The sequence below is a fragment of the Cucurbita pepo genome, chromosome 15, assembly GCF_057944985.1.
Source record: "Cucurbita pepo subsp. pepo isolate OVF chromosome 15, ASM5794498v1, whole genome shotgun sequence".
NCBI classification, from domain to species: domain Eukaryota; kingdom Viridiplantae; phylum Streptophyta; class Magnoliopsida; order Cucurbitales; family Cucurbitaceae; genus Cucurbita; species Cucurbita pepo.
The window spans coordinates 10,326,106-10,338,771 of record NC_141812.1 but is presented as its reverse complement, the minus strand read 5'-3'; the positions used below and the strand labels follow the sequence as shown (position 1 = coordinate 10,338,771).

Genomic DNA, 12,666 nt, shown 5'->3' with positions numbered 1-12,666 from the left:
ATTAGTGCCCCGACCCGATTGCGTAGGGGACCATTTTTTTTACTTTTTTCCGCATGAACTGGTAGTGAAGTTCTAATGATCAGAGAGATGAAAGTAGTGTAAGGCGGAAGTGACTCGAGAGGAGAAGAAGGAGCATCGGGATTCTAGTTGCCTCTCATCTTATAATGAAGTGCGGAGATCGAAAGGTTCCCGATATTAAAGATTAATTGATATGTTATAAATAAAATATTAAAAATCTCATATATTCATCTTAATTATTAATTTAAATAATTTTTATAAAATTTTTATTTATAAGAATATCTGCCGATAACAGTATTTTATGGATATAAATATATTAATCAATTAAATATTACCGGAAAAAAATAATAAAACTAATAAACAAATTGAACTCTTTGCAATCTGAGCTGAACATTTCAGCAAAAAGCAGTCGTTGGGCCGATGGGCTTTCAGCGCACAATCAGACGCTTGACAGTAAATCAGAACCCAAATTCCGCACCACAGCGTATCCTCCCAAGGAACTGTGACCCAGCGGGCGGAAGCACCAGCGCCAATCCAGTTATCCTCGTGCTGCGGGTTTTTGGCGCTTGTACTAAGCCACTGGAGGCTGTAGCTGGTGAGCGGAGCTCAAATTTGTTCGTGCTGTGGAGGTAATTCAACGTTTCTATGAAACTACTGCTTTCAGTTTGCGTTCGAGAATGGTGGCGAAATGGAACTAATTGTTTGGCATTGAGAGCTGAAGGAGATTTTTTCTTCATTCGTAATTAGGGCTTCACTTTTTGCGTAGCTTTAGTTTTTGAATTACTGTATCGTCTTGTGTCTTTGGCCGTCGGGACAGCACTTACGTGAGGTTACGATTAGGATTAGTTAGTTGAGTGGAGTTCTTGTTTAGCTGGAGGACGATTATGTTGTGGAGTCGGTCTATGGTTGTGAAGTTCTTGAGAACTAGGATTATTTGTTAATTTACTTTTTTGCTTGTAGTTTTTCGCAGTTTCAAAGACTTGGTTAGCTGCCGTATGTTGCATTGTTCGCTTTAGAGACGGTAGTTATGGATTTTGACGAGTATGATTATTTAGAGAAAACAGTTGAAAATCCCGAGGGACAGAAAGTGAAGGAAACTGCCAATGGCGGTGATGCAGAAATGAAGTCTGGAGACAAACATCGTTGTCGAAGTTCAAAGTATAAGACTGATGGTAAAGATGATGGGGAACATAGGTCAAAGCGTTCAAAATCAGAAGATGAGTCACTCGATCATGATCGACATAGAGATAGGACTTCTTCCCGGCACCGGTCTAGGTCCAGAGATAGAGACCGTGATCGACACAGTAGCGGTAAGGAGATTAGGGGAAAAGAGGACAGAGAAAAGAATCAGGAAGAGAGGAGCAGTAAGGACAGAGATGTGGACAGAGATAAAGAACGTGTGCACGATCATGATAGACGAGGCAGAGATGGTGAAAAGGACAGGGAAAGAGAACGGTCACATCGAAGTAGAAGTCATTCAGAAAGACATCGCAGTGATCGAGATGAAAGCATAAGACAGAGGACCCGAGATAATGAATTCAGAGAACGAGAAAAAGAGAGAGAGTCTAGAGAGCGAGGCAGGGATGGCAGGTATTTGTGCATTTATATTCTTGTACCATGAGTTTTGGTATTTAGAAGGAGAGAGAAGCAATAGATTACTTGTGTTCTTATAATAACCTGCATACTCTAATGTTAAACTCTTTCATTGAGTAATTAAATATGCATGTTATGTTGGTGGAATATTGAGATTGTTATGCTGCTTTGCTACACTTTATGATTTGGATTATATATGACTCATGAGCATTCTAAATGAATGATGGTCGATGATGTTCATTCACCATTTAAAAAATTACTCTTGAATGCTATTGTATGATCATGAAATGATCAGTATGTATGAGCCATTTTACTCTCTAATCGCTTCAAGGAATAAGCTCACGGACTTGGCTTGTAGGGCAGCTGTAAGTCTCTGTCCAGTGATTGGATCTCTCCTTATGCTCCATACATCATCCTCTCCAAAACCTTAAAGCCATATAAATGATGACCTCGTTTTGAAAGGAGAATGGTAGGTTAAGATATAGCCAATATGAGGACTATGCCACTGGGAGTTATTGATTTTGCTCTGAGAAAACATGCGTATCTTCAATTGCAGCTCATCGTGATGTATGGTGCTTTAAGGACATACTTGTCCTCTGTTTCATACTAGCTTGTTTTAATTAGTAATCACTCTTTTTAAATGAACCTCAACTAGGTTTGGTATGAAATGCAGAAGTACATATCATTCACTAGGGTTGCACATTTCTTTCCTTATTAAGTTTTACATTGTCGATAAATGGAACTGGCCCCACAGTGACATACTTGGGTAAAATAAAATTTTGATAGTTGGAAATTCATCTTCATAGCTTGCAAGTGTCTATAGTTGTCTGGTTTTCCAAAATTTCTCATACAATCTTAGTAATTAGGAAACCTCAGATGGACAAGACTGCCTGTTGTGTTGGTAGTAACTTTTTAGCAATTTTAATGGCAAAGGAATTCAATCCATTTCTAGTGCAACTATGAAGTTTGCTTTGGAGCTTTGTGTTTCAGTCATGGAGGTCATAAATAGTGGCCGTGACATGAAATCTTTTCACCATTACCACATTGAAATCCAAGATTTAATTTTGTATCTATTCTGTTGCAGAAATGCTGGTGAGGGAATTGTGGGCTTTTCTTAAGAGATGAATTCCCTCTTCTGATTCTTATGGAAAATTCAATATTCAGTGGCTACTGGATTCTCATCATATATGAAATTAATATTTCTTGTGCTGAGTGTTTGTCTAAAATTTTAAGGTTTTTAGATTCACGGTTGATGGTATTTTATATTTAGTTGTAGAAATTATTGTTTTTTAGAATTTATAGTAATTTGAACGTTTTTTCTGGCTACCATTAATTGCAATCTAGTCCTATGTGTCTACTTTCAGATATTCTCATCACTCCTTTTTTATTTTTGTATTTTTATTAATTTTTAAATAACTACAGTTTTTTTTCGAAGTTGAATTTCTAAAGATCATTCCGATCTTTGAATATTAGTCTTGAGAAGAAGTTTTTTCTTTATCACCAATTTCACTTATTGTGGTTGAGTATACACTGCATCCATGAATACTCCAGTTGATGTTTTACATGCAGTATCATACAATAATTATTTCTTTCACCTATTGTATGGTTATAACCCTTTCTATGGAGTATAAACTTTTAACGTGTTCTGTGTTAATGCAATTAGGTTCTTTGCTACTGTATCAATTCAACTTGATGACGCTGTTGTCATTTAAGAATTTATTATTTATGGAAGGTACAAAATCTGTGATCAATCCATTGTGTGACTATCTTGGTCTGATTCTTAACTTTCCCATCTATCCCCACTATCTTCGTTTGTCAAATTAGTGGAAAGGGATTTTTCAAATCTCTCTGTTGGTTCTAACGTTAGTAGCCTACGGTGCTTTGTAATTTTATAAGCTTTGCATAAAAAGTGGAAGATTATGTTCTGGATTATTCTTCTACTGTTGTCATAATTAAGGGTAATTATCTCATTGTATATATATATATATATTTTTGTTTCAAGATCTGTTTTTTTTTTCACCCTTCTAAATAGCATTGTTTATAGTCCACTTCTAGGTGGTCTCTCATGACTTAATTATCCATCCGAAGGGCGTGGTTATAATTTTGCTAGCTAATAACAAAGGATGTCTTTGACCAATGTTTTTTTTCCACCCCACAGAAGACATAAGGAGAAAAAGGAAGACGGAACGGAACCAGAAGCTGATCCTGAAAGGGATCAGAGGACTGTATTTGCCTATCAGGTAAACCTTCTATTGGGACATGATATATTCCAAAAAAATTTGTTATTGCATATTTTTAATAAAGTCATCTGACATTTTCTGTGATCTCTTGGCTAGATAAGCTTGAAGGCAACTGAAAGAGATGTGTTCGAATTCTTCTCCAGGGCCGGTAAGGTTTGTATGCTCATCATATTGTTTCTACCACATTTTCAGCTCTTTTAAGCTTCTCTTAGGATAGAATGTAGTAATTGGTCAAACCAAGTTGCTTTATTTAGCTCCTATTCTATGGGAGGTTTTAGCTGCATTTTTTTCAGTTGAACTACTATAGTACATTGTAAAACATACAACTAATATATAGAAATCATACATCGTTATCAGTCTTTCCAAGTAACATCTCATGTATGATATATGAAATTGGTGTCCATAATAAAAATATGCTTCTATGTGTAGAATCTTTTATGATGGGGTTGGGGCAGGCTATGTGACATTTACAATTCAGCCTTTGCATTTCCCATTCGTTCTGTTTTTGAAGCCTCTCCAATATTTGTGCTAGGTTCTATAAAAATTGTGAGACTTTCTCTTAGGTGTTGGGGAAGGTGGTTTTCTCAAGACAGGTAGGGGTCCATCTCTGAACCGAAACCACAGGGACTGGGTTTTGGGAATGTGGGATCCTATGTGATAGCTTCCCTTGTTTATGGCATAAGATAAGAGAATAGTGGGTATATACAGACAATACACCTATGGTTAGGGTTCAGGCTTGTTGGGTATCGTCACTTCTAGGAACTCGTTGAACTCATCATGTTTTTATTGTAGTAATCCATTGGTTGGTGAAGGTTCTTTGAGTCATTTTTGGTAGGATCTTTACGTTTGGAAATATCTGATAGGCTGATAGCAACTTTTGAACAATGTGTTGTAATCTTCTGGTTGGCTCAAGTCAGGCCCTAATTGTTCCTCTGTGTCTCAGAAAATTTATCCTTAATTTCCTCTTTATGGAAGCTGAGTTTCATATGTCTATAGAAAAATCTCTCCCTCCCTCTATTTAAAATTTTATTCCTAATTTCTTCGGAATGCAAGTTAAGTTTCTTAAATTTATAGAAAAAAATTCATCAGCCCAGCAAATCTCTCTCTTCTTTCTTTCGTCCTTTTTTAAAAAAAATTATTTTTATTTTCTTCTATGTGGAAGAAGTTGATTTTCTTATATCTATAGGGGAAATAAAAGTCATCAGCTTGGCAAATCATTCTGCTGCCCAATTTTTCTTTTCGTTTGTTGTCAGTAATTTCCTATATTATGTATTGCTCTAATTGATGGAACACAACTTACAGGTGCGAGATGTACGCCTCATCATGGATCGTAATTCAAGACGTTCTAAAGGCGTTGGGTAAGATTAGTGTGCTTGATGATGTTCACTTGGGTTGATTGGAGTTTGGTCACTTTTGATTCATGTTGCCCCATGTTTCATTATTTTGATTAGTCTTAAATCCAATGCCACTACTTTTCAAATTTCAATGACTGTTTAAGACAAAATTTGATTGAACATACTTCCCGAACAAGAAGTAGATGAGTTTGAAACGGTGTATTATAGACAAAATGAAGAGGGAACAAATCAGATTATGGGTGCGAATGGAGAAAACCCCAGCTCAGAACTACAAAAGGAGTGCCTTCCAATCATTGATAATCACTAAAAGACCCGCAGCTGCACTAACAAACTTTCCCCACATCCCACATCCCACGACCTGCTACTTGACTGTTTCAAAATCAAGCTGGTTTCTAATGAAAAGAACAGCATTTGGCTTGCTGTATGTATCTGTAATTATTCTTTATTTTCCTTGGATTTAATATCGTACCTATATGTGCAGGTATGTTGAATTTGTGGATGCAATGTCTGTGCCCATGGCTATAGCACTTTCCGGCCAGCTCCTGCTAAGTCAACCTGTAATGGTAAAGCCGTCCGAAGCTGAGAAGAACCAAGCTCAATCAACTTCTGCTGCTGCTGGACCAGGTGGAGTAATGGGTCCCTACACTGGTGGTGCCAGAAGGTTATATGTTGGCAATCTGCACCCCAACATAACAGAAGATAACCTTCGTCAGGTTTGTAAATGAATGTCACTGGACAGAATACATACGTTACACAGTACTAATAACTCTGTTACGTGCAATTACCATGTTCTATGAAATCTTTCAGATTTATTTATTTTTCTGTCTATTGCTAAAAAAATTAACATTGTAATAATGGTGCCTTGCTTGGATAAGTTGATTTCCTTTCCTCTACTTCCAGGTTTTTGGAGCTTTTGGCATTGTGGAACTGGTTCAGATGCCCCTTGATGAATCTGGGCATTGCAAGGGTTTTGGTTTTATTCAGGTGAAATATATATCTAGGGAATATTTTATTCTTTGAGAAGGACGCAAGCATGCTACGGTATAAGCTAATCAAATCTGTTTGAATGCAGTTCTCACGTCTTGAAGATGCTAGAAATGCATTGAGTTTGAATGGACAACTTGAGATTGCTGGTCGAATGATAAAGGTGATGCGTATTTTCATCTTATGTTCATGTTCATGTATTTTTACGTGCAAATTTTTTGCTATCGTGCTTGGTATGTTCTTTTTTGTTGCATTGAATAACAATCAAATGCTAATCCGCTATTTTATGCTGCATTAGTTATGAGAGTCTTCTTCTCATTTGTAAGGATTGGGATATCTTCAATTGAGTGAATGTCTGTCTAGGGATAGATTTCAAAAGATTTACTTTGATCTTTTTTTGTCTAGAGTAGAGTTTTGAGCGTAAATTGTTGTCTTTCTTTGATGCATTTTATACTCCCCAGAAATGTGAGCCTTTCATCTGAGGGGTTAAGTTGTGACATCTCATGACTGATAGACTAGTTGGGAGATCTCGGAGGTCCTGATCACTTGAGTTTCAAGGGTTGCAAGACACTTGAACCTGATGGCTTTCTTTAAGGAATGATGAGACGTCATTAAATTAGATTGCTCGAGGTGTTCAATGAGTTATCGGAATTGGGTATAGTTTTATGCTTTGATGAATGGGGGCTTATCTTCTCTCCATAAAGATAAATTCATGCAGAATCAAGACCTTAGACCTTAAGTTCAGTGACTTGCTTGTATAAAATCATTTCTAATAATATAGCGGGCAGGATGATGAAGGTGTTGCCACAAATTATTTCTAACGATCAAGTGCTTTGTAGTTAGCAGATGAACGATTGTTGAACTTCTTACTCCTATTGAGGATTATAGAACGTGTAGACAAAAAGATGCTATATTTAAAATGGTCATGAAAAGGCATTGACGTGGTCATATGGTTTGGATTTTTTGAATTATGTTATGTGGAAGGCTTTGTATTAAATGAAGACATGAGATGCTTGGGGTTGGGTATTTAGGCTATCCATCTATCTATCTATTGGTGAGAAATCCAGCTTTCATTAAGAGAAAAATGGAAGGAAGTATATAAGATCATACAAAAAAGAGAGCCCACAAAAGACAGGCAAAGAAAACAATTCCCAAGGAACAATTACAAAAATCTTCGTAATCAAGCGTACAAGGAAACATGGAACCTAATAAGGGACCAAAAACATTAGAAGGAAGACGCTCTAGCTTTCTAAAGTTTCTGTTGTTCCTTTCTTCCCAAAGTCCCTGCCAAACAGCACACGCCCACTTGCCATAACAACTTTCCTTTCTTACGAAAAAGAGGACGAAGAAGAATCACCTTGACACCCGGTTCTTGGAGTTAAATTTTCTATGGAGAACTTTCCAAACAAAAAACATAACCTCTTCGAAAATTTTCACCATTCATAACGAGGCAAGGACCGAATCCCTCAAGGGAGAAGGGTTAACCAAACTAAGGAAAAGGATCTACCTGAAAATCCATCCTAGGGGCTAGAACACGAATAAAAAAAAATCCCTCCAAGAAGCAAATTGAAATTCCCTCAACATAAGAGGAGCGCAACAATATTTCCTTATTCCCTCTATGACATCAAGCGGCAAAACCCCAAAATGGGAGCATGCTGAGCAAGAGCGTCAGCCATAGAATGATTCTTATTCTGGACAAATGGTATAATCAAGGATAGCAGAGCCAGGGTGTCTATCCGCCCAACCACCTATCTTCCTAAAAAAAAGTTTCCCTCTCATCCCTATCCAAACAGCAGACAAATAAAGACAGGAAAGGATACTCTACGACTATAACTTCCTAAGGCGATCTGGAAGTGGCATCAACCCACTTCAAGGTCCATATTTACTCTGATGAACCTCTCGAGTGATTTTATCATGTCTATAGTTTCTACCTGGCAGCAGCTATTTCTTTTCAAACCAACTGTTAGGTTGCTTGCATTTTAGTTCGTGATCTATCAAGTCACCTGGCTTGTTTTCTTGTAACACCCAATTTTGTTTTCTTGTAACGCGGCTATTTCTTTTCAAAACGAACTGTTAGGTTTTCTTTTTTTATTGGTTCTTGATTACAAAGTAGAGATCCTTGTAATTTCTCATGGGGATTGTTTTGTTCTGTCTTCAACCTGTGTTATTGTATGGTTGGTTTCTCATTGCATTTTCCTTCTCTTTAATGCCAGAGAAATGTGCAATTGTTGGTAATTAGATAAGAAAAGGGATTAATCCATAACAATTAACAAATATTGTAGATTATCTGATTCAGCAAGATTGGAAAGTAGTTTTCTCGTTGTGGGTGTTAGATTGATTACAGGCAAGCTGATAGCACGTAGTTAGCAACATTTAGTATTCTAATACAGGAAATAATATTGTTGTTATTTGAATGTGCCTTTTCTAATCAGTAGTATGGTAGCATGAGTAATCAAGTACAGTCAATTTTTTGGCTGGAATTATATCACGATATTTTTCTTATCTTCTTATACAGGTGTCCACAGTCACAGATCAGCCTGGACTGCAAGATATCGGAGCAAGTACAGGAGACCTTGACGATGAAGATGGTGTTGGCTTGGTAAATAAGTCTTCTATCTTTGTTCCTCTCTCTCTCTCTCTCTCTAACAAAAGAAGCAAAGTTCTATCGCATCATTAATTAAAAAAAATCACCAAGAAAGTTGAGAGTTACGGATTTATGTCGAGTTGTAAGAGTACCTGAGCCATTGCTTCTATTATTGTTTGGAAGATTACACTTGTATTTATTTCTTTGTTCGTTCTTTCTGCTTTGTTAATGTTCAACCTGGTTTCTTGGACATGATCCATCGACAAGTAGCTTCTTAGCTCTTTCTGACTCCTTCATTTTCGTTATTTTTTTAAATATAATTTATTTGGTTTAGTCCATTGTTATTTGAATGGACCATTAGAGAATGAAGATTGGTATTTCTACCTCGATATGTGTTATTTTTGTTTTTTTTTTGTTTTTTTAATTTTTAACACTAAGCTCTATCCTTAGAGAAATATTTAAGGTCTGTTTGGTAAGCAATCTGCTACCAAACACATATTTGGAAGCATGAAATCTAACTCTATCTTCATCGAGTCCATTCTTTTCACATCTTTGTTTTCAGATTGACTACCAAAGAGGTAAGTAAACAAATATTTATTATTATTATTATTTTTTAAAGTTTGTGCCTGCGCAAGGGCCAAGCTCTAGAGATATCAAGACTTTTTCTTCATGTTTTATTTATGGTCTTTGGCTGTGGTGATACTATTTACATTTTTTTTTCTCTCTTTTAGGAAGTTTATTTTCTTGCTTCTGAATGTAAAAACTTAAGACATACGAGGTGAAGTGTAATAGTAACTACATTTATCATGAATGTTATCTACCGTTCTTTACACTTACCCCAAAGCTTTTGTAAGTTTCTGGTGCAAACTTTTGGTTAAGATTTCTTTGTGTATGCGTTGGCTGCTACATTAACAAAAATGTTTCCAATTTTTCAGTCCTTAAATGCTAGTTCTCGAGCATCCCTGATGCAGAAACTGGACCGTACTGGCACTGCATCTAGGTTTGTGTTTGTTGAGCTTATTTTCATTCGAAAAGTTTCGATAAAAAAACATTTGAAGTTTGCATGTTGATCTTATATCTGTTTCTCTGCAGCATTGCTGGTTCTTTAGGTACACATGTCGTAAATAACACAGGCGCTACCATGGCAATGGCGCCAATCCTTGGAGTTGGAACTATCCCTTCCCTAGGTGTTGCTACCTCTTTGGTCTCCGTTCCTGCTTTTCCTGGACTTGGTGCAGCAGGCGTTCAGGTTCCCACTGTTGCTGCTAATTTACTTGGTGTTGGTACTCCAAGTGAATGCTTACTATTGAAGAATATGTTTGATCCTACAGCTGAGGTATACTACATCATTCTAAAGATCTCCGTTAAATTTTCTGTTTATGTTTTACCTTTAATTCATTATCCCTTATGTTCGGCAGTTGGAACCAACTTTTGATATGGATATCAGAGACGACGTGGAAGAGGAATGCTCTAGGTTCGGAAAATTGAAACATATATACGTTGACAAGTAAGTTTAGGACTTTAAGTGTAACACTCGCTCATCGACAGCTTGATTTACTGGAGTTACTACTGACATAGATAATTTACGTCAAAAACCAGTCATAAAACCAAAAACATTTTCGTACATAAAGAGTAAAACATGTGAATCTAGTACTTTTTACCGCACAAAAATAACCGGAGCAAGTTTCCAACCGTGAAAGCATGTGCATGAAACAGTACTGGATTCACATGTTTTACTCGTTATGTATGAAAATGTTTTGGGTTTTCTGATTGGTTTTCGAAGTAAATTATCTATCTCAATGGTAACTCTTGGGAATCGAGCTGTTGATTAGCGGGTGTTTCAAGTTCATGAAATTGCATTACATATAGCTTTTAACAACTCCCCATTTCCTGAAATGTAGCTTCTTCATTTCTTCTTCATGGACAGGAATAGTGCCGGTTTTGTATACTTGAGATTTGCAAATTCAGAGGCTGCAATGGATGCACAACGTGCCCTTAATGGAAGATGGTTTGCTGGGAAAATGATCGGCGCAACTTTCATGGTAATTCTTTGGTTATGGTCTTTACCTCATCTGTTAGAACAGTCTCTAACTCTTTAAGGAATTTCTTTCATATCTTCAGGACATCCCGAGCTACGAAGCGAAATTTCCCGACAGCAGATAGTACTCGAGATTAGTTCGAATGCTCTATTCCGAAACAGTAACTCGCCTGTTGAACCATAGTGAGATTATTCTACCGTGGCTAAAAGGTGCTATGTCTTTGAAAGGTACACAGTTTACGATTAACAAGCACGATGACCTTGCGAAAGAAGACAATATTCGCTCATTCAATATGAATATTGAAAAGTTGATTGTAGTTTAGCTAAGATACAACCCTTTTGTACGCGTTCTATCAAGAGTTTATATCTAAACATGATTTGACCTAGGAAATTCGGTGCAAACTCATCAGCCCGCTCGATTTACGTCCTAGGATACTTGCAATGTTGTAACGCTGTTAATGTTAAGGATATTATCTTATGCTTTTATGAGATTTCAAACTTGATGGCCTGAATGGCTTAACCTTTTTCTATGTAGAAATTGGACTTGCAGCCTAAGCATCAGATCTGCAAGAATCCTGCATCTGGTTTGTCATTTTCCATTCAAACACGAATATTTATATAAAATATTGCAGGGCAGTACGGAAAAGATGGCTTGCATCTGCTGCCATATCTTCCAAATTTATTTAAAATATTCATGTGAAACATCTTCAAATTTGAATTCTCTTATTGATTTTATTTCTTGGAGAACAAGAATCAATTTTAACCATTATATTCTAACAATTTGAATTGGTCATGTAAGGTAAGATTAAAGTTGACATGAAGCAAATGAATCATTTTTTTTTTAATTGATTTCTATCGATCTATTCTTGCATTAAATCATATCAATTTTTGTTATAGTGTGTTCGTTGGTAATGGGGTCCCACGTTGAATTAAATAGAACATGATTTTGAAGTTAAAATTGTTAGATGAACACAACTCTCCACAATGGTATGATATTGTCCACTTTGAGCACAAGCTCTCATGGCTTTGCTTTGGACTTCTCTAAAAGACCTCAAACCTTCTTTGATTATAAACCCATGATCATTCCCTAAATTAGCCAATGTGGGACTTTCATCATCCAACACCTCCCCTTAATCGAGACTCGACTCCTTTTTGTTTTGGAGTCTTTTGTTCGACATTTGAGGGCATGACTCTGATACCAAGTTAGATGAACACAACTCTCCACAATGGTATGATATTGTCCACGAATAAGTTTTAGGGCATGACTCTGATACCAAGTTATATGAACATAACTCTCCATAATGATACGATATTATCCACTTTGAGCATAAGCTCTCATGGGCTTCCCCAAAAGGCCTCAAACCAATGGAGAGAGTATTCACTCATGATCATTCCCTAAGTTAGCCAATGTGGGACTTTCATCATCCAACAAAAATTAGGTTAGCCAATGTGAGGCTTTCATCATCCAACAGAAATTAGGGTAAATTTTCGCCATAAAGTTTGAGTTTCATATCTATCTAGTTTATGATCTATTCTAATGTTAAGTGGTCTCTTTAACCGTTAGTTAACTAAATGAAAAATAATATCGTAGTTAGTTGTGATTCTATTTCTCGACCTGACAATATACTAATTTAATATTTACTTTTGATAGCTGAGCTACGAGCTGACATTGCCCTTTCCCCGTTCTTCAATGGATCACGCCATTATCGCCGTGTAAGTAAAAAATATATTTTATAAAAAAAATGTTTTAATTTTCTTTAAAAACTTTATTACTGGAAAAAAACAAGATTTTTATTTTTATTTTTTATATATATAGTGCTATGGTCGTAAAAATAAATATTTAAGGATGGTTTA

At 36.4% G+C, this 12,666-nt stretch overlaps 1 protein-coding gene across 3 annotated transcripts; it reads left to right on the top strand.

The window, feature by feature from the left end:
- The first annotated feature begins 474 nt into the window (after positions 1–474).
- Positions 475–11,653, top strand: LOC111811881 (Splicing factor, CC1-like protein). Of its 3 annotated transcripts, XR_002817625.2 has the most exons (15): positions 475–647; positions 979–1,608; positions 3,770–3,851; positions 3,948–4,004; positions 5,154–5,209; positions 5,688–5,919; positions 6,107–6,190; positions 6,279–6,353; positions 8,706–8,789; positions 9,710–9,774; positions 9,867–10,110; positions 10,193–10,281; positions 10,702–10,816; positions 10,896–11,040; positions 11,348–11,653. XR_002817625.2 is itself a non-coding variant. In XM_023698924.2 (14 exons), the coding sequence occupies exons 2-14, from the start codon at positions 1,046–1,048 to the stop codon at positions 10,935–10,937; spliced, it is 1,788 nt and encodes a 595-aa protein (XP_023554692.2). In that variant the 5' UTR covers positions 475–647; positions 989–1,045; the 3' UTR covers positions 10,938–11,332. The 3 variants fall into 3 exon arrangements, 2 of the variants coding, with proteins under 2 accessions (XP_023554692.2, XP_023554691.2); XM_023698924.2 differs by lacking the exon at positions 11,348–11,653 and having other exon boundaries at positions 989–1,608; positions 10,896–11,332; XM_023698923.2 differs by lacking the exon at positions 11,348–11,653 and having other exon boundaries at positions 10,896–11,332.
- Positions 11,654–12,666: the final 1,013 nt, after the last annotated feature.